We start from the raw sequence: 20,809 nt of genomic DNA, 5'->3' as shown, positions 1-20,809 counted from the left end.
GTTGCCAGCTGATACTGGATAAGTAATATTAGGAAGAATGTAGCTTTGGCCACTGCACTTGCAAGCAGTGCCGTAGGTCTAATCATGAGCCTAGATGTGCAGCAACTGTGTTGCTCAGGGCCACAGCGGCTGCACATCCTCAAACCACTCTAAATGTCAGTGTGACACAGATGAGGCCAGATCCGAGGCCAGATCCGAGACCTCACCTCCTTCTTCATGAATATCATCCCATTAACACCTTGCATTTATTTGGGAATCATTTTGTCTAGTGTTGATCAGACCTAAGCCTGTTTGCCTTGGCAGGCATAGACCTGGAGGAGGAGGAGCAGGGAAAAAAAATAATAACCCTGCCGTCAATTCATCCCTCCTTGTTTATTCCACCAGAAATAGATTTGGCAGAGCACACTGGGAGTGAACTAATCAGCAGGGAATTAATTGGCATGCTTGCTAAGAGGCAGGAACAACATGGTGAACTAATTCGTGGCTGGATGGCTGGAGGGTTCAAGCAGCCAGAGAGGAGCAGTGCATAGTGGAAAGTGTGACTAGGAGAAGGTGGATAGCTGTGCCGAGCACTGCCTATGAGAACCAGCAGCAAAGAGATATAGGGGTATCCTCACGGGCAGGGCTGCTTTCAAAGGGGTTGCATGCTCCTTCCCTTCCCACCAGGCTGCCATGTGTGGGGGGGACGGCCAGCCTGCAGGAGTGGGAGGGAGGGGCAGGAGAGGTGCAGCTGGAGCAGGCTCCACAAAAAGGCTGTGGGAATGCAAAGATCAGGGAAATGACGAGGGACACGTCACTCCGTGCAAGCTGAAATGCAGAGGGGGTGGTAAGGAGAAGAGGAGCAGGCAGGCAGAGATTTGGAAGTCTCATCCCAGAAGGACTGTCCTCAAGAGTGCAGGTAATGCCTGTATGCCCTTCTCTGACTTCTTTTCCAGGAGTGCTTGCTTTCTTCCTGAGGAGGAGACGACTCCATGCGCCTTAGGGAAGAGCTTGTTGGGTTGAGGGACTCCTGGAGAGGAGGGAATGTGTACAGAGTGATGTAGGCTTGGAGGCTGGAGGATTACTACCTACATTTCCAGAGGACAGAGGTGAGAGGAAGAGTGAGCAGATCCTTTGAGAAAGACAGACATGGAGAGTGCCAGAACTGTGTTTGCCTATCCAGAGAGAGACGAGATTTCTTAGGAGAGAGCACCAAACTCTAAGTGGAAGATGGAGATGAGACACATCCTGAAAAGGCAGGTACACTTGGAGAAGAGGCAGAAAATGTATATTATCTCCCCAAAATGTACTTGACTGATGTCATGATTTACAGTGGATGTGTGTTCTGCACCTGGATTTGGGTGCTCTGATCTCATGGAACATTCAGATAGAAGATGAACAGTGTAACTCTTAATTATATGCAAAAGCACTACTGTTACTTTGGTGTTAAGTCAGATTTGTTGTCAAGCTTGAAAACATAAAGGTATTGTTATGGCTGTGTAACCCAAAGAGGCTGTGTACCAACATACAGCATTTAACTCACGTGCATCTAAACTGAGGGATTCTTCATAAGGGCTTTTGTAACAGGTGATATTCCAGATGTAGCATAGCAGCTGTGTTAACATTGCTGGCTCCAATTTTTAAATTACTTTTGGCATTTTTCTTGATCTTTCCACCATTACATAATACCACAGCCATATGCTAATGTTGATATTACCCCGTCCTTTCACTTGGAGAGCTAACAAATGCCATCCGCTTCATAGGGAGGGCTTGTGCCTTCTTTGTTCTGAGCTCACAGACTTGGCAGCTCTCTCCTTTACGAAGCTCAAAGTCTTTTCAGAATCCTAGCTTGGGAGCTCTAGCAGAACTGGCATTAACTGAGAGACTGCATGCAGCTACTAAATGTTATTTTATGTGTAACTGTTTCATTTATAGCACCTAAAACTTCCTTGATTTTATACATAAAACAGAAAATTTCAGTGCTGTGTGTGTAAGTAACATAACCTTAAAAAATCCTTGAAGTATTTTATATGGAAATAAAGACAGAAAAAATCCAGCAACCTCCAAAACATCCTTATTATATCTTGAGATCCTTTACAAAATTGAGAGTCTTACACTTGCTTTGTTGTTTAAATGTCCATCACCTTTGGAGTAGAAGTTACATTTTATGCATTTATGACTTACCTGAGAACAAAATCCCTAATTCATTTACAAGTATATTTTATTCCTCTGCAAATACCCCCAAACCCATTATCACTCTTCTGCTTTAGTTTGAAAGCAGCTTGAAAGGAACTTGGGAACATTATGAGAGTAGAACAGGTCTCAAATGCAAACCACAAAGCTAATTCACTGTCAGCAAAGTATTGCAGCAAAAAATCCTTCATTTTAGGCATCATCACAGTGACTGCTAGTTCTAACCATCAAAGCCCTCACCTCAAAGCAATCGTGTGCTTATCTAACACAGTAGATGCTCACATATGGCATCAGGAGAGCGAATGTTCAGAGCATCTAGAGGGTGCAGGAAAAGATTTCAAGCCTCCTTATTGCACAAGAGCAGGCAAGCTCTGAATCACTCTGCAACATCTCACATGTCTGAGGCAGAGATAGCATGATAGCATGTACTTCTAAAGGAAACTGTGTTTTGGGAGGGGGAGGGAGGGGGCTACCAATGGAATCTCAGTGCTCTGTCGTTGTTCCCTGCTGTGTGCATACTGAAAACAGAGTATAGCAGACAGAAACAGAAGGGGTGAATGCCAGAGGGGCACAGGGATGGGTGCTCAGATTCTGGCAGTGCTCCTTTGCTTTGGGGCAGGGATTCAGTCTTGGATAGCACAACAGCTATCCTGGCTGTGCTGTGCTCAGGGTATTTGGCTTGTGGAGTTTTTCTATCATGTTGGAGTGAGGAACTGAGAGATGAAAGGAAGAAAAAAATACTGTGTGATAATGAGATGAATGTGTCTGTCCTCATTGCTTTCACATGAAGGCAGTGAATCACTGCACTTACCCTGCTCCAAGGACAGAACATGATGTAATTTTCTGTCAGAGAACATGCCATATTATTGTAATTAGTAGTAGCAGTAACAAGGTTACTACCTCATTGTTATTCTCTATACTTAGAAAAGAGCTTTCATCAAAAATGTGCGAGTGTTTGTGAATCTGCTTTCTACCCTGACAGTATTTTCCAGTGCAACGCTGCGACAATTTCGGAGACATACTTGGGCTTGGCATCTGGTTCTTATTACAGATGACCCTGCAGACTTTTTCTGCTAGAAACCTTCCCAGCAAATATCCAATTGCCTTCTACAGTTCCACCTAAGAGAGAGAAGGCAGCTTGATTTCCATGTAAGTATCTGAGATATGGGAATCTGTTTCAAAATGATTACAACCTGATGTTTACCCTGATATCAAATTACAGCAGGCACTCAGAAATGTATTAACAAAGCTGCAAAGAAGCTGGTCCATGAGGGACTGTGCAAACAGAGCGTGTGGGTCTTGTGATCCATTTGGATGCTTGATGCTTTGAAAAGTTCGAGGTCAAGTCAGCTGGACTTTTAGTACCAGATGCAGGTGGAAATCATCACAAGCCTGCTTTTATTAAATACAGAAAGATCAAAGTATCGCAGCCCTAGGGTATTGAAACAGGTGGTATGTGGAAAGGGTAAGGAATGGCCAATCTCTTCAGGATGTCTTAAAATGAGCTGGAAGGCCACGCTGTCTCCTTGTTGTTGGCAGCAATTGACAATGATTTGTGATTAGAGACATCGGTGTCTAGTAAGTCCTTTCCCATCAAGGAAGATTAAAAAGGAATGTGCAGCGCATTGTCATCAAGTGAAGAAGAAAAAGAAGAGGAAAAAGAAGTAGAAAAAGAAGAAGAAAAAGAAAAAATCCAAAGGCTTGAGTATTTATCTGGAAGACTGGAGAGGCAGAGGAGTTGAGGTGTCAATGCAAATAGTCTCAAGAATGTCTGCAGAGACTGTTTCTTTATGCGCCTCAGAGACATCATCAAACTTGCTTAGAGATCTGCATTCTGGCAGCTCGCTCTGGGTGAGCTGGGGGAGGAAGAAGAGGTGTGTGTATGTGTGAGATAGGAAGAAGGCAATTTATTTTTTTTTCCTTTAAATGAACACTGCAATTAGAGGAAGAATACTGAGTGCAAAACACATCCTGACAGGTGGAAAGTAATATTTTTAGAATAGCAAGACATTTTCCATCAGTACGGCTATATTCATACTATCGTATTTGAATATATGGAAAAATAAATGCAATTTCAATTAAAATACACAAGCGATTAAATGTAAGAACAGCACAAAGTAAAAGGATTTATTTATGTTCTGCTTCATTTGGTACAGCTCCCAGTAGGTTTTGAGGTAGCAGAATTCTTCCCAGATGGTTAGAAGATGAGGGTTATATGATAGTAAAAAAGCAATTTGATGTCCTCATATTTTGCAGCAAGGTCTCAGACTTTTGATGCATGTATACAAACACGGAAATAATTTGAGTTTTCTGAATATGCCTGCTTCTCTCACAAGCTTCTCCATCACTGTGACTACAGATGACTGAAATCATCACTAAAACTCATGAATTTGGCTCTGCATATTTTCTAGTTGCTGTGTGCAATATGTGCATAATTGATATTTCCAGCCAGTTTCTATCAGAACAGCTGTCTGTGACTTAAAAATAAAAAGATAGTGAATTCAACACTGAAGGCCTATATACTAAGTCAGGATAACAAACTAGCATGACAATAAGCTGCAGAAAGTCTAACCTATTCCCTTGCATTCAGAAATGGTACATGTCCAGGAGGGCCTATAGGCTAGGGTTGACTTTCATGTGCTTTGAAATGATGATGAACTTGAAAGGTAAGGAACAGACCACCCAGGTACCAAGGCAAAGTAGAGACAGCAAGTGGCTTTTGTTTTTTAGGTGTTTGCTCCTATTTTGGGTCTGACATCCCATCACAAGGCAACATCTCAGTTATGCCACTGGGTCATGGATAAGGTCATAGAGAATAATTTCCTATTCTTGCCCCTGTTAAATCCTTGATGAATTGCTTTGCTAGTTTCTGCCTTGATTTCTCTAACTGTAAAGCAGGGGTATAACAATTTCTGTGCCTCTTAGTGCCTCCCCTTAACATTCACATAACATTTATAGCTAGTAAGTGCTAGGTGCTATTCTAGCATGGCTACAGATGAAGTGAAGCTACTTTCCCAGCTGCTGCCCATGGGGGAAGCATCTCCATACCAATCTATAGCTTGAAAAAAAAGTAAGGTGCTTTGTGCCCATAAAAAAAAAAGTCCCTCTGCTTCCATAGAAGCCATGCTGAGCAGCTTGAAAAATATTTCAAAGAAATACATTACCAGAGAGAAATTTGGTGCTCAGGTCACAGATGGGAGACAGAGACAGAGAGGAAAGAGAATTAAAGCAGCTAGCAAGATTTTCTGTCTCCACAGAGCAGGGGAAAGTCAAGGTGATACGAACCACCATCATGGTGACTCTTCCTCTCTTCCTCTTCTTCATCCTCTTGCCCTGCAGTAAATCCCAGGAGGACTTTCTGGACCACAATCTGAAATGGGACTACAGAGAAGGCGGTAAGAGGTGGTTGTGGGTCAACATAGAATCATAGAATTACCCAGGTTGGAAAAGACCTTGAAGATCATCAAGTCGAACCACAGCCTAACCATAGTACCCTAACTCTAACAACCCTCTGCTAAATCATATCCCTGAGCACCACAAAATGGGAGGTATTTGCTAACTCAGGGCTAAAGATTTACCTATAGTGTCCTTGGAGTGGGAGGCATACTGATCATTCATGAGTGCTCCTTGATTCCTGGGTAGCTGCAGAGATTTTTTGGAGAAAAATGATTTTAGAAATAGCTGGGGCATCCAGTGACAGCAGAAAACTCTGGCAACAGAAGGCAGAGAAATATGTGGTGAGGGAGAGTTATCTGCTTTTTAATTTAGATGCTCCATATGTTTAATATTTGGCATTTCACTGCAACTCACAGTTGATGTGAAGGGAGGGGAATTAAACTTAGATTACTGGCTCATGTTTTCTTGTTCTGACAAACTTATTTTCCTCCCTTTCATGGCCATGCCGCTAACCTAGCTGACAAAGTCAACATAGGAGGCATTAACAGCATTACTCAAACACTTGAGAAATGGGGAAACAGCATCTTCTGGCAAATGAAACACATCCTGCTGAACAACCCAGAGTCTTTACTGCCGGAGATCTCCAGGTAATTCCCTTCATCTGGAGACAAGATTTAGACTTCCTCTGGCTGTCCTGCCTCAGCCAGGTTTAATCTGCCTTAACTTTCAAGCTGTTGAAGTGTGGGGAGATGAATCCCACTGTTGGTATCTGTTATGCTGGCATCTCTGAGCCCCCTAGTAAACTGACTAACCTGCTCACTCTTTATTGGGAAATTACTCTGAATGAAATTTACTCTTTCCTCAGCAGCTCAATCCTGTGAGAACAGGTTGGGAAAATGAATTGTGTTACAAATCTACTAATGGAATTGGCCATTGTGCAGGGAGAAGAAGCTGGTCTATTAATGGACCAACGCTATGGTTTTGGAAGTGCTGAAGTTTTGGAAGCGTCTTTTAACTAATTGCTTGCAGCTCTTTTAGCATGAAGGGCCTTCCCTTCTTCAAGAAACACAAGGCCTGCTAATTTATTTTGCACATTCAAGATTAGTCCTCAGATTTACTCTTCTGTATTACTTTCCCTGCAGTCTCCGCCCTGTTTCTGCAGCTGTGGAGAATCTTGTGAGGGAGGTCCAGGCAATACGGAAAAGGTTAGAAGAACTGAATGAAAGGCTCAATGTCATCAACAAAGCTGTTCTTCCCATCCGAATCAACGTTCTGCAGAGCCAGAGGCGTGCAAATACTCAGCTGCGGAGAATCCCAGTGCATAGGAGAAGGTTGCCCGCACGCAGGAGACTTCAGAGGAATTAACTCTACCAGAAAAAAAAAGGAAAACCTTTGGTTTTTTGCACCTGCTTAAGCCTTTCTCAATGGGACAATGCTAGACAGAATAAACCAAAGCACATGCAAGATGACTTTACTGATGAGACTAGAACTTCTGCATGTTGTTTCTTTATTTCAAGCCCAGGTCTGTAGATCAAATCTGACCCTGGTCTTCGATGATGGTTGTTTTGTGTCCTATGCAAAATAAGTTGAGAAACTCGGTCTGCTTGAGTGTGAATACCTTTAGGCTGTGCTGTCATTCTTTCTGCTTACCAGGGTAAGATCTTTTTTAAAAAGTTCAGCTGAATTTTTCTGTCCTATTTTCACAGCACTCTGTCAGAAACAGCTGGGGAATTCAATCTTCAAAAGTGCTGAATGCTGGATGAATGCAGGAAGATAGATTAGGGTTTTGCACTTCCAGCTGGGTAAGAAGGGGGAGAAAAAGCTATGCTTTAAAATATAGCCTTAACCTATTCTTCACCAATGCAAAGAATGCCCCAATCGCTTGTTCAGAGAGTGGGTAGAGTTCGATAATCTTGGACTATGCATATTGTTTCAAGAGTAATGATATGCCAGATTCTTGGGACCAAAGCTGAGCACCCACCTTCTTCAGTGAGCTTTCTTTTAGCTACCTGCAGGTGGGCACTGAAAACACTGTGCAACAGATATGCCTTTAACTTCCAACGCTGTGAATGATATCACAATGACTTCTGCCAAGACCCTTTGAAAACAGGTGATGTTTCTCCAAAACAATTTAGGTACCTAATGGTATAAGTAGATGCCGACAAAGATTTTCCAAAATAGCTTAGGAAACAGCTGAGTCCCAAAAATCACTGGTAATTCACTTGGCGTCTGGCTGGTAATTCAGATGATGCCTTATACACAGAATATCTTCTCCACATGCAAACATCAACCTCCATATCCTTCAGCACAGTTAAGATCTGTATAAAAAGAACTATGTACTCCCAAAGCTCAGGCGTACGTAGTTTACTTTGCCTTCAGCTTGTCTTTGCTTTCCGGGTAATAAAGCTGGTAACAAAAAATGATACAGAAATTGAGTTATGCACTGAACAGAGGAAAGAGTGGGCTTACTCTTCAGATCTCTAAAGGTAAAATTAATACAGAGATTTCCATCCAGCACTGTAGCTAATGACACGCCTGAAATCTGTTAAAACATAGTTATGGAGGCCAGAAAGAAAAATAAACTATTTTTAAGCACTTTATGAAATCAAAAATAAGGAATGGATTATGTCTAAATGGTTGTGGGGTATGACACATTCCGTGTCTGTTTTACAGACACATTCTAATTATAAACAGTTAGAAAGCAGACTAGGTTTTTAAGCTTTCCCAATGCCTGAGTACATGGAAAGTAGTTCAGTGATACTACAATGCCTTCAAGAGGGTAAGAGGAATGTCTAGTTTTATATGACATCCTTCAAGATGGACTAGAAGTAATACAGGAAGATTGTGGCTGAGTTCTAGGAGTTGAGTAGAGAGTTGGGGAGACGTATGAGATGCATGAAACAGTGGTAAATATTTCCCATGTATAAGCTTTCCAGTTACTGTAAACTTAATTGGACTGCCACATCTTCCCAAATATGATGGATAGTGGCTTAGCAACTTCATCTTCCAGTTCCCTCAGGATTCATGGATGTATCTCATCAGGACTTATGGACTTGATCAACTGCAGCGTCCATAAGGATCTTGAACCTGATCTTCTCATATAGTGGTGGTTCTTCATTCTCCCAGTCCAAGCCTTTGCCTTCTGTGACTTGGGCAGCAGGGCTAGAGCATTTGTTGGAGAAGGCTATGGAAAGAAAGTTACTGAGTAACTCAGCCTCTTTCATGTCCAAGGTAACAAGGTCTCCCTTTTCCTTCCAGAAAGGTAACACATTTTCCCTAATCTTCCTATTGTCACACACATACCTACAGAGGCCTTTCTTTTTGTCTTAGGTGTCCCTGCCCAGATACAATTCTATGGGGGTTTTAGCTTTCCTGATCTGATCCCTTGTTGCTTGGATAATTTCTCTGTATTCATCCCAGGTTCTCTGTTGCTGCTTCCACTTCCTGTAGGTCTCCTTTTTATATTTGGTTGTGAGCATTCTGTTTATCTGTGTAGGCCTACTGGTGTTTTTGCCTGACATCTTGGTTAGTGTGCATTGCTTCTCAGCTTGGATATCTTCTTGAACACCAACCAGTTTCCTTGGTCCCCTTTTCTCTTCAGGGCTTTATCCCACAGTCCTCTACCAAGTAGATAGATCCCCGAAGAGGCCAAAGTCTGTTCTCCTAAAGCCCAGTGCACCAAGCTTGCTATACATCGCCCTAGCAAGGATCCTCCTATCGATCCTGAACTTGGCCATTTCATGACGACTGCTGTCAAAGCTTTCATCATAATTTCTGCAGGCAAAGCTTTCATGTTAATTTCTAAGGAAATGCAGACTACATTGATTTCAGAATATATTTACCCAAATAACAGGGAATAAGAGGAGAGAAAGTCCCCATCAACCCCTTCCTTATTGTTCTGCATTCGGAGCTACAAGGCAATGCTACAGCATCAGCTGTACACTTACACAGAGTGCTCTTCCCTCCAGGGAAGCACTTTGCTCAGGACTGTAGGGACTACTACCCACCTTGTGGAGCCTATGTGGAGGAAGAACACAACATAAACGTCAGCTTTCATTACCTTTTTGTATTTCAGACATGAGCATCTCACCAGGCAATCAGAAGTTGTGTGAGGTTATATAAAACCCATCCAGGACTACATGAAACAGCGAGGCAGGATTTCTGGCCCAGGGAAGTCTCAGTCATGGATGGCAGGAGCTGGGAGGCCAAACCTGATCACTGCTTGCTTTTACTTTCTACCTAGATGTCCACCTGTAGATTGCATAGATTGCATAACGGTGAATGAACCAAATTATACAAATGGTACATAAATGACCAGATCTGTGGCCTTGTCGCCACGGATAGCAGCTCCTGTCACTCAGTGTGTGACAGCCCACGTCAGGCTGGATCAGATGGTCACGTCCAGCTGCTTCTAAATGCTTTGTCTGCTCACAAGTCTCTCTCTAGAGGGAAATGCCTTACTGTCACATTACTGTCTTATTTTCCGCTCTTTAAGGATACACGCTCAGCATTACACACTTCTGTCAGTGCGTCCCTTCCATTACATTTCCTCTCCTCAGCTTCCTCCCGTCCCCGAGACGAACATCAGTGCACTCACGGCGATAAGCTCCGTCCGGCCACCCCCACCTCCCCACCCTCGGGGCCGCCGCCGTGGCCCGCGGGCGCGCCCTGGCGGTCGTGCTGCGCGATGCGGGCGGCGGAACGCCCGCGGGCCCTCCCACTTCGCCCGGGGTGTGACGGGCCGGGCCGGGCCGGGACAGACGAGACGGCAACATGCTGGGCATGATTAAGAACTCCCTGCTGAGCACGGTGGAGACATGGCCCTACCGGGTGCTGAGCAAGGGGGAGAAGGTAGGCGGTGGGGAGGGCAGGCGCTGGGGCCCGTCTCGGGGCTGCTGGGTCCTGCCGGGGCCGCCCGTTGTGCAGCTGGGTGGTATTCGGTGGAGGCTGAGCGGCCCGGGACGGGGTGTGGGGCAGTGCCCGGCTTGCGGGCTCGGAAGGGTGGGAACAGCTTCTTCTTTTTCCCCTTCTCGTCCTTCGCCGTCACTGAATCACAGAATCATTAAGGTTGGAAAAGACCGCTAGGATCACTGAGTCCAACCATCAGCCCACCCCCACCATGCCCACTAACCATGTCCTCAGTGCCACATCCACGCGGTTCTGGAGCACTTCCAGGGACGGTGACTGCACCACCTCCATGGGCAGCCTGTGCCACCACAGCACCGCTCTTTCCAAACTTTTTCCTAATATATAAACTTTTTCCTAATAATACCTGAACCTCACCTGGCCCAACCTGAGGCCATCACCTGTCATCCTGTCACTGTTGCCTGGGAGAAGAGGCTGACCCCCATCTCACCACATCTTCCTTCCAGATCGTTGTAGAGAGCTATAAGGTCTCCCGTGCACCTCCTCCAGACTAAACAATCCCAATTCCCTCAGGAGCAGCTCAGCTACGAGGAGAGGGAGTGTGAAGGCGGGCAGTTTGCTGTGGTGGAGGTGACGGGGAAGCCCTTTGATGAAGCCTCGAAGGAAGCAGCGCTGAAGCTTCTCAAGTATGTTGGAGGAAGCAATGACAAAGGTGAGATGCTGTCTGGGCAGCTGTGGTGGCTGCTCAATGGGAGCTCCATTGATAGAGCAGGTGTCACTGCAGCCCATGGCTCCATCACTAGAGGTCTGGGGTGAGCACGGTCAGCCCTTGAGAGCAGTCAGCTACAGGCTAAGTTGCCTAGCCAGGTCATGCTGTGAGTCCACTCCTTTATCTTTCGTCTCTTAGGATAACATCACAAAGATTGCTTTTTTAAGTAGGTCTGCATTACTTTGCCACTGGGTTAATAAAAAAATCATAGAATCACACGGTTGGAAAGTTCATCTAGTCCCAACTGTCCTCCCATTAACATTGCTACCACAAGCACTAAACCATATCTCGTAGCCCCTCATCCAGACACCTCTTGAACTCTGCCAGGGATGGCAACTCCACCACCTCCCTGGGCAGCCATTCCAGTGCCTGACCGCTCTCTGAGAGAAAAAGTTCCTTCTTATGTCTAATCTAAGCCTCCTCTGGTACAACTTGCAACCATTTCCTCAGGTCCTGTTTGTTGCCTGCAAGAAGAGACCAAACCCACCTCATCACAGCCTCCCTTCAAGAAGTTGTGGAGTGCAGTGAGGTCTGCAAGGACAGTCACTCCTGTGCTTGTCACAGCCTGCTGGCTGTATGGCAGCTAATGAAATCCAGGGTAGCTGGAGCACTTTGGTTCTGTGATCACACCTAGAAAGCCTGCCCTTGTAGGAAACTAGATAACTTTTATGACCTTGAGTTTTTATTGTATACTCTGATGATTTTTATTCATGGAAGGGTAATGAACAGTGAGCTTGCTTTTTAATAGTGCTTTACAGTGTTTTATAATGGCACTTCCAGGTGATTGCCTCTAATTCTCAGCTTACTAAAGTATGTACATTGGTAATCATCCGTAACAGGATGTTAAGACCACAGAGATGATCTGAAGCATACACACTGACTTTCATACCTTTCTCAAGCACGTGATAGAAGGAGTTACATAGTCTGCATGGGAACAGGAGCTGAATGGAAAAGAAACGAGCGTTTACAGCTTTACAGCTTCAGAAAGGTGATGATCACTGGTGCAGTATAGGAAAAGGTACCTTCCATTATATGGTCTGGGGAACAGTCTGTTATCAGAGTGTACAAATAAATGAGGAGGATGTCTTGACCTTGACATTTCCGTGCCTGATCCTGAACGTTTTAAGTTCACTACTGCTGAAAGAAAAAGAGAGAAGAAAAACATTCTTGAGTGTCATGTACATCTTAGAAGTAATAAGCAGACAAGAGGTGTGCTGTTGCTACAGTACAGACTAGAGGAGAGCATGGGCAGTGTTCCTGAAAGCCAGACTGGCTCTGAGTTGTGGGGCACTGGAATTTGCTGGGTCTCTGGAAGCATTTGGAAGGGTTTAGGAGAAAGTTTCTGTCGCCCAGTATTGACTGTAGCCTAATCACTAAGTATAGATGATAATGTTGGAAATACTCATATATTTAAATACTTCAGTTACAAATATGCCACTGCACCAGAACTGTAGGCCTTGTTGTGTTAGAGGTGATTTGTCAGAAAAGAGCATCTTGGTAACATGAGCTATATAGTGACAGCCACAAAACCAGGACCATTAATAAAGAGCCATCCAGAGGTCACTGGGGACTCTTAGCATCCAGGATCTCTGTACAGAAAGCAAAGAGAGAGAGAGATTTGGTGCAAGGAAAAGCCTAAAAGCTCTTCTGCCTGCCTCAACAGACCCCGCTCTTGGCTAGATTGTGCAAAGCAATCATGATGAGGAGCCTTCTAAACCAAAATTAGCTTTTCTGAGCCCTGTTAATGCTTTGAGTTCCCAAGAACCCAGGCTTCTGGAGTAATTTCTCTGCCTCTCTTTCAGGCGCTGCAATGGGCATGACTGCTCCTGTCTCCATCACTGCTTTTCCTGCTGAAGATGGCTCCTTACAGCAGAAAGTGAAGGTCTATCTGCGAATCCCAAACCAGTTTCAAGCCACTCCTCCCCATCCTAGCGATGAAAGCATTAAGATTGAAGAGAGACAAGGGATGACCATTTATTCCACGTAAGGAACGCATCATGAGATTTCCAGTCTGAAGTGCTGAGGTCTTTAGGGTGCTGTGAGAAGCAGTGTGGATTTTACTGGTGACTTTCTGGATAAGGGGTGCGTGTGGTAGGAGGTAGAGGGATCATTGTAGACTGTGAAGGCACACGGTTTATGTCATTACTTGTCATCATTAATACAGTACAGATTTGGAATATGAATTTATTTATTTTTTTATCATTGAGAAAACGAGTGCAGGAGTTGGTCCTGAAAGGCTTTTTTGTTTCAGTACAGGAGGTCAAAAGCTGGGGAGGGTGAGTATGAAGGGACTGAGTCATTTATAATCTCTGAAAACCATTGTTTTCCCCGTTTTCTGGGATCACGATGATTCTTAGTCATCAAGTATGTCCCTTAGTGTGATTCCCATCAGATTGCAGAAGTCAGCTGAGACCTAAATGCCAGAGTCCATCATGGGTACAAGCAGCCATTGCATTGCTTTAGATCACTTTAGAATGTCTTTGGCTGTTGGCCAGCTTAAGCTGAACTTGAGTTAGCATCACAGTAGCAAGAAGCTCTTTACAATGGGATGTATCCCTGACTCTTTTCTTCAACTATTTTGGCTGACTGAACTGTCCCAGACTGCTGGCTTCTCCCATGCTTGTGACTGCAGCTGGCCTTTGCTACAGGTGTGAGCTGCTACTGCAGTAACAGGCTATTTTGTCTCAAACCTTGGCCCTAAGGGAGGGCCATGAGGTGTAGACTGGTGTGGAAGGAGTTTCTGTTGGTGGGAGATAAGCGTAAAACAGTTGGGTTCCAGTCCATCCCTTTTAAATAACATGCTAATATCTCTGTGCCCTGCCTCCCTTTTTCCTTCATCTAACTACAGTTTGGCTTCCCTTCTCAGTCTTGCTTCCAGAGGGTCTATTCACACCCCAATGAATGTGGTTGTTGACAGCACTGGTGAAAGATCATGCACTGAGCAGACTTGGAGATAACTTTGTGCTCTAAGAAACGGTTCCTCTGATATGGCACTCATTCAAAGGGCACACCAGTTCTAGTGGCTGATACACATGGGTCTGTTTTGGATCTGTCATCTTCTACCCTGGCTATGTAACCTTTGAGGCTATTGATCTATGGCAGACCAAGTGTGCTGGTTCTCAAAGATCTGTGCCTGCATCAGTGCATCCTGGCAGGAGCTGGATCAAAATGAGTTCCTGTATCTGTATTGTATCTGTACATTATTCTCTTCCTTCCTATGCTCTTCCAGCACTTCTCCACCTTTGTTTTATTTGCAGGCAGTTTGGTGGCTACGCCAAAGAGGTGGACTATGTGAACTATGCTGCCAAACTGAAGACTGCTCTGGGAAGTGAAGCTGCATACCGCAAGGATTTCTACTTCTGCAATGGTTATGACCCCCCTATGAAGCCTTTCGGGAGACGCAATGAGGTCTGGTTTGTAAAAGAGTGAGCATCTGGATCCCTGTGATGCTGCATTATGCTGACGGTCTCCCCATACTCTGTCTCTATTCTCTTCAAAATAAACTAACAATTTGGCGGAGGCAGAAAGCCATTATCCTCTCCCTTCACATCCATGCCTTGGTCTTTTATGGACTAACCATTTTAGAAGAAAGAACACTGCACACTCTCCTGATGATCCTCCTTCATTGCAGACCAAGTTCTCAATCACAGACTCTCGTGATCTCACAGTGGCTTGCTTTTATCTTCCTCATGCTCCCAAAGTTCAGTGCCGAGACAGCTGAAGTAATCAATTACCAGGACTGGTTCCTGACAGGAGTCATGTCCAAGTGCTGGCAGGCTATTAGTCTTGCCTGAGGCAGGCAGGGGAATATGATGAAAGTGCATACAGGTGTTTTGGTTTTTTTTTTTATCATCTTGAGCTTGCTGCAGCAGTAAGATGCTGCAAGCATCTGTGCCATTGGAGAAGCAATGTGAAGGGACATGAGGGACATGAACATTGCTACCAAAAACAATGCAGTGAGAATAAGCATCCTTTACATTTTCTTATAGTGTGCAGGAAAGCAACATTTGTGTCATCTAACTGGAAAAAGTTATTTGTAGGAAGATTTCTGTTTGCCGCTGTCCCTTCTGTTTGAAGTAGGACATTGTAGATTGTATTGTGTACTGATCTCAGCTAGCAGCTGAAAGGTGTGACAAGTAAGACCCCAAGATCATTTCATCACCTTCCTGTTATTGGTGTGTAATACTGCTCTAAAACTAGCCTACACGAGGACTAAAGTTGAAATGCATGTGGTATTCTGATTGAATTAGAAAAATATAGACTGTGAAAAAGCAGGTACCTGTTACTTGTCATCTGAGGGTGCATTTGATGAATGATGAGCATCTAGTGGGATGTCTGTAAGTGCAGATCTCTCTTTTTAAATGAAGTGACTTTCAAAAGGGCTACTCTGAGCAGCTGTCTGACACACCCCTCTGATGCTAAAATGCCTCAGGGTTCAGGTGCTCTCCAAAAGACAAGTTCCCACTGGAGCTGAACAAAATTATTCATATGGTGCCCTGGGTTCTGGCCAGTTGAGCTGTGTGACCTGTGCCTCCTTTTTGAGAACAAATCAGTAATAGGAGAAAACATGAAGTCCTGATGTTTTTTCTTTTCTCTATTGCTGAGCCATGTAAGAACTTCAGTGTGAACCTCACAAGAGAGTTTCAGTTCCCTGTATGCAACAGCAGCTGGTCAAGACTTGCAAAAGTAGATGAGTACTTAGATTTCAAAAAATAAAAGCAAGGGAAAAGCTGTTTGCTGTGGTTAATGATTACAGCACAGGGGAAAAGAAATCAAAAGGAAATCAAGGGAAACAAATGGAGTTCAGGAAGCATGGTAGGCTGTGAAGGACTTTGTAAGAAGTAAAGGCGTTTCTTAGGCCATCCCCAAAGCCAGAGGGACTTGTTCTTACCACAAACTCTTTTTTATCTGCATGGGTGTGGAATGGCAGGATGCAGTTCTGCCCTGTTTATGCATTCCTGAATTGATTTTGGAAATCGCGTATAGACTATCTATGCATATAGTCATTTCTGGCTACTGACAATACCAATATATTGCAATGATCGTAATCCTGAAATTCCTCAAAATTCGTGAAGTCTCAGATGTTTGAAAGATCAGTAATAAGCCTGATATGCGCAGAGCTGCACGTCTCATCAGTGTGGTACAGAGGACGCTGTTTTGTTTTGTTTAGTTTTCATAACATGCAAACACTTTCTGAGCAAAAAGCAAGGACATCCGACCCAATAGCAACCAGTTCTGGAAGCTCTGCCTCTGCAGCCCTGCTGCTGACCTTTTGCATTGAGCATACAGGGTAAAGTTTCATAAACAGTTTTACTGGTATCAAAAGCTTATGCAAACTAAACTGCCTTTTCTATACAAGCTAAGATGCCTGTGTTCTATGTGCATTCTCTAGAATTTTAAAGAAAGAAATACAGTAATGTGAGTTACAGCTTTTGCTGATAGTTGACTTTGTGAGCTTAGTGGGAGCTGTTGATTTGGGAGACTTTAAATTGCCAGTTTGGGGTGTTAATCACCTCACATCTATAAGAAGTCATAATGCTTTCTCCAATAAATTGCTATTTTTGGTATCCTGGTGTGGCTTTGCATTATCTGACTGTGTGGGATGGGAGCTGATTTTTTGTGGCTTTCAGACACTGGAAAACTTTTACTGATTTTTTTAATGCTAATTTGGAAACCTGGTGGGCTCACGTGAGGAACGCTCTGCATTCACTTATGTGTTCCCAGGGCTGCGATTCACGCAGATATTCATAACTATGATTTTCAACGCGCCCTTCTGTCCAGAATCTTAAAATCATAGAATGGCCTGGGTTGAAAAGGGCCTCAAAGATCATCTAGTTTCAACCCCCCTGCCATGGACAGGGTTGCCAATCACCAGAACAGGCTGCCCAGAGCCACATCCAGCCACATTTAGAATCATTGCACATGCTGTCATATGAAGGTCCATGCATCTTCCAGTGACGGGCAGTAGAGGAAACCTGAGACAGAATACAGGATCAATGCAACTCTGTGCTGATGCTTCTTCTAAATACTCCCTCAGTCTCTAGTACAGTGTGGCTCAGTGATTTTTGTTACTTTGTGTGTTTTAGACCTAGATAAACTTTATTCCATGTATGTGTCCATTTGATTTTATGTAAGCTTACTATATATGGGATTCTTTCATCCTTTGGCAGAGAGTTCCTTGTGTGTGGAAGGGCAGAAATGCTCTTTGGCCAAGGGTTTCCAGCAGGCTGACACTCTGCTTGGTGGGCAGCAGGGTCACCAGCTCTTGCATATGGCTCTCTCACTGGGTGAGTGTTTGTTTGGACAGCCAGATGCTGTATTGCCATCAGAGACACCCTGATAAACTCATTTTGCTGGGGCCAGCAGCATAACCAAGTCAGAGGTGCTCTCTGGATTTTTGACCCAAGACCAGCAGGGATGCAAAAAGGCAGAGTGGGAGAAATTAAAAGGCAGCACTGATGCTTCTGTGCCTTGGGGAGCTGCCTGGTGGTATCTGAGTGCAGGAGGTGAGCACTGTGAGGGTCATACATCTGCCTGTGCCCCTCTCTTGCAACTCTTGGCTCTCTGCAGCAGCTGGCACTGCCTCTTGGGCAGCTGAAGTTAGACTGGGGGTTATCTCCACCTGCCAGGTAAGGAGTGGCTGTGCTGCTAATGAGCTGATAGTTGCAATGGTTTTCATCTTCATTTGGTGCCTGTTCTCAAATGGTGATGAATGGGGTCTAGCAATGTGGTGAGCCCTGTGCACTGTGCAGCAGTGCTGTGACAGCAGTGGGGACAGCCATGGGGACAGTCATGTTTCAACAGAACCAAGTTTTAAAGCATCAGTTTCATGCACTTGGGGCAGGAGAGCTCTAAGACAGAGCAGTCTCCATCTGTCCTGAACCTCCAAATCACACATATATACATATGTATGTATGTGCATGTGTGTTTACATGTGTGTGTTTATGTATCTAGATCATGTATCTAGACCCAATGCTTTGATCTATTAGTCAGCTTCTGCTATTACAGAAGAACCTGTTAATATAAATTCAGCCACAGGGCAAACATTTGCAGACAGAGATTTTAAGTCTGCTACGATCATAGCTTTGTTAGCTTTGGAAATAAATACTTCTGCAGATACATGCCTAGATATATCTGACACTGCATTAAGAAGATGACAGCCCTGATAAAAGAGCTAATTGGTTAAGTTTGTCCCTATAAATCTGGGCCGGTTTACAGTGCTCTAGTCACTTCAAAGGGATGGTTGATTTATGATGAACGAAGAAGTAACATCATTATTTCACCATTTTCATCAATCACCGTGGCAAATGGTGCATGAGCAGCTATTGTGCTTCTGGTAGCAAGTTTTCGGCTTTGCAAGGCTGCCCAAAGGCGATGGGACAAGGGGAAGGCTGGCTCCTAGCTTGCATCGTCCCTCTTTGCTGTAATTACAATGATACCTTTTTTTACAGTAGCTCTCTGAACAGTGACTCTCTTCTGTGACAGCACTTCAGCTAAAAGAGAAATGCATCTCTTTTAACGAAACCTTAAGTGGCTTTGGATGTATAACGCCTCCATAAAACTGCTTGCCAACTTGATTTATTGGAACAGGATCAGTGACAAAAGTGACTTCTCTGACAGTAATGGATGAAACACTTCCAGTCTAGCTGCTCCATCTCTGCTCAGTGCTGATGCCAGCAGCAGGCTGGTTTTGTCATCTCATTCATAATCTTTCTGCTCTGCTCTCAGCTCAGTCTGTAGCACAGGACGGATTTTGAGCATGGCAGCTGTCTTTTTCCTAGTCTTCTATGGGAGCTGCTGCAGAAGATGGGTCAGTGCAAATGCCACTTAGTTTCTGAAATGTTGTCTAATTCTACGTCCTGAGTCCATGCCCAGGTGAGAGTTGGGTGCGTGTAGCTCTCCTGGCACTTGTTCCTGCCCACATCCCAGTTTCCATGGGGAGAAACAGGAGTGGATGAGGTGGAAGGAGCTGCAGTCTTCTTTATGAATACAGCTCTGGGTCTGGCTGATTGGTGGCTCTAGATCCTGGGGCAGCCTCAGTCATATCTTCTATGCAATCCAGATAAGAAGATTGGGTTCAAGAGCCTGAATTTTAGATGGAGATTTCTCAAAGATTAGCCTCAGGAAGAAGAGGCTCAGGGGAGAACTCATTACACTCTACAAATTCCTGAAGGGAGGTTGTGATAGGGAGGGGTTTGGTCTCTTCTCCCAGGCAACAAACAGGACCCGAGAAAATGGCTACAAGTTGTACCAGAAGAGGTTTAGACTAGACGTAAGAAAGAGCTTTGAACAGAACTGTCCCTGTTCAAGAGGTGTCTGGGTGAAAAGCTGTGAGATCTGGTTTAGTGCTTGTTGTAGCTACAATAATGGGAGGATGGTTGGACTACATTATCTTGTAAGTCCTTTCCAACTTTGTGATTCTGCGAAGGGTAAAAATGGAAGCGAAACATCACGAAAGACACAGCTGGGATTTAGGTGCTTCAGGATCTTTGGGCACTTAGATCCTCCAGTGTATGGATTGACTCGGAGCCACGGACTAAGCATGGGATTCAGGTCAGTGTTTTATATTCCATGCTGTGGCCATTCTACCTCTCCAGTACCCTATGAACCAGTACAGCTGGATACCTCAGGCTGTATGCCCCCCCCCAGCCCCCTGTTGCTCTGCAGGCCAAGAACCAAGGGAGATGCCCTTGGTGGGCAGATGTTCCACCCTGCATGTGCCTAGACCTGGGAACTCAGTGGGTTCGCACCTGGTCTGTGCCTGAGCACTGTGGTCTGTGAGAGGTGTACGGTGGGTGGAGAGCTGCCTGCAACATGTATTTCTGTCATCCCAAGGGAAAACAGAGAAGCATTGCCATGGCAACTGCTCTCCTTCGAGTATTTTTTCCAGAGCTTTCCAAGCCAGACCAGGCTTTTCTTTCTTTTATATTTTTTCAGTATTCCTAATGTTTAATTTAAGGTCTTTCCTAACTGGAGTTTGAAGATGCAATTGAAGCATCTTCTTCTGTGAGACAAAGAGTTCAGCCATCTTCCCACGCAGCTGATGAAGAACAAGTGTAACAGAATTAAACATTGCTGCTAGTGAGGGAGGAGAGGGTTTGAAATCTGACGTGCATCATATTCAGACAAATGAGACAAATGCAGCTCTTACCCAAAGCAAAGTACAGAAATAAAAAACAACGTACAGCTTGACAATTTTGGACACCTTTTTTTCTGCTGGAAGATCTTTCTAGCTGTTTAATCACTGAGTTTCTCACTGTTCTTTATGAGTCACTCTGTAAGGGAATGTCTTTCCAAATCATCATGTGCTGTTTCATTGAAATGTCTCCCATGAACTGTAGTATTATTTAGCCAGGTGCTCAGGAGGGGATGGGAGCTGGGACTAGTTAATGAAATGGGGTGCTACATGGGACAACACCAGAATGGCCTTGCTCCTGCTGTGTTTCCATTTGCATTGCACAAGACTTTGGTGTACACCTTTGTTGAGAGCAGTGCTTTTCTTCTGAGGATACCCTCAGTGCTGCTTCCCAGGAGGGCTGATTCTGAGGTCCAAGATTGCTCCAAGCACTGCTCCTTGCCATGGGGAGGGGAAAATATCTGGTTTTA

At 44.5% G+C, this 20,809-nt stretch overlaps 2 protein-coding genes across 6 annotated transcripts; both read left to right on the top strand.

Annotated features, from left to right (window-relative positions):
• Positions 1-496: 496 nt before the first annotated feature.
• On the top strand, positions 497-7,057 carry LOC107312500 (uncharacterized). 4 transcript variants are annotated; one of them, XM_085516047.1, is made up of 6 exons: positions 497-607; positions 936-1,235; positions 3,155-3,321; positions 5,430-5,567; positions 6,086-6,215; positions 6,711-7,057. In XM_085516047.1, exons 4-6 carry the CDS (start codon positions 5,465-5,467, stop codon positions 6,931-6,933), a joined length of 456 nt encoding a protein of 151 aa, XP_085372173.1. In that variant the 5' UTR covers positions 497-607; positions 936-1,235; positions 3,155-3,321; positions 5,430-5,464; the 3' UTR covers positions 6,934-7,057. The 4 variants fall into 4 exon arrangements, with proteins under 4 accessions (XP_085372173.1, XP_015715481.1, XP_085372177.1 ...); XM_015859995.3 differs by lacking the exons at positions 497-607; positions 936-1,235 and adding an exon at positions 773-898; XM_085516051.1 differs by lacking the exon at positions 497-607 and having other exon boundaries at positions 773-1,235.
• Positions 7,058-10,326: 3,269 nt separating this feature from the next.
• Positions 10,327-16,770, top strand: HEBP1 (heme binding protein 1). Of its 2 annotated transcripts, none has more exons than XM_015859982.3 (4): positions 10,327-10,419; positions 11,008-11,146; positions 13,006-13,186; positions 14,461-16,770. In XM_015859982.3, exons 1-4 carry the CDS (start codon positions 10,342-10,344, stop codon positions 14,630-14,632), a joined length of 570 nt encoding a protein of 189 aa, XP_015715468.2. In that variant the 5' UTR covers positions 10,327-10,341; the 3' UTR covers positions 14,633-16,770. The 2 variants fall into 2 exon arrangements, with proteins under 2 accessions (XP_015715468.2, XP_085372163.1); XM_085516037.1 differs by having other exon boundaries at positions 10,941-11,146.
• Positions 16,771-20,809: the final 4,039 nt, after the last annotated feature.

Source organism: Coturnix japonica, chromosome 1, assembly GCF_054131305.1.
Source record: "Coturnix japonica strain WE chromosome 1, WE-NBRP24, whole genome shotgun sequence".
Taxonomy (NCBI): domain Eukaryota; kingdom Metazoa; phylum Chordata; class Aves; order Galliformes; family Phasianidae; genus Coturnix; species Coturnix japonica.
Note: the sequence above shows the minus strand (reverse complement) of the source record. Positions and strands in the feature narration are given on the sequence as shown.

Coding starts and splice junctions, on each gene's coding strand:
- LOC107312500 (XM_085516047.1), top strand. CDS start 5,465: ATGGTGACTCTTCCTCTCTTCCTCTTCTTCATCCTCTTGCCCTGCAGT. Junction 5,568..6,085: donor ATGGGACTACAGAGAAGGCG/GTAAGAGGTGGT, acceptor CCGCTAACCTAG/CTGACAAAGTCAACATAGGA. Junction 6,216..6,710: donor TTACTGCCGGAGATCTCCAG/GTAATTCCCTTC, acceptor CTTTCCCTGCAG/TCTCCGCCCTGTTTCTGCAG.
- HEBP1 (XM_015859982.3), top strand. CDS start 10,342: ATGCTGGGCATGATTAAGAACTCCCTGCTGAGCACGGTGGAGACATGG. Junction 10,420..11,007: donor TGCTGAGCAAGGGGGAGAAG/GTAGGCGGTGGG, acceptor CAATTCCCTCAG/GAGCAGCTCAGCTACGAGGA. Junction 13,187..14,460: donor GGGATGACCATTTATTCCAC/GTAAGGAACGCA, acceptor TTTTATTTGCAG/GCAGTTTGGTGGCTACGCCA.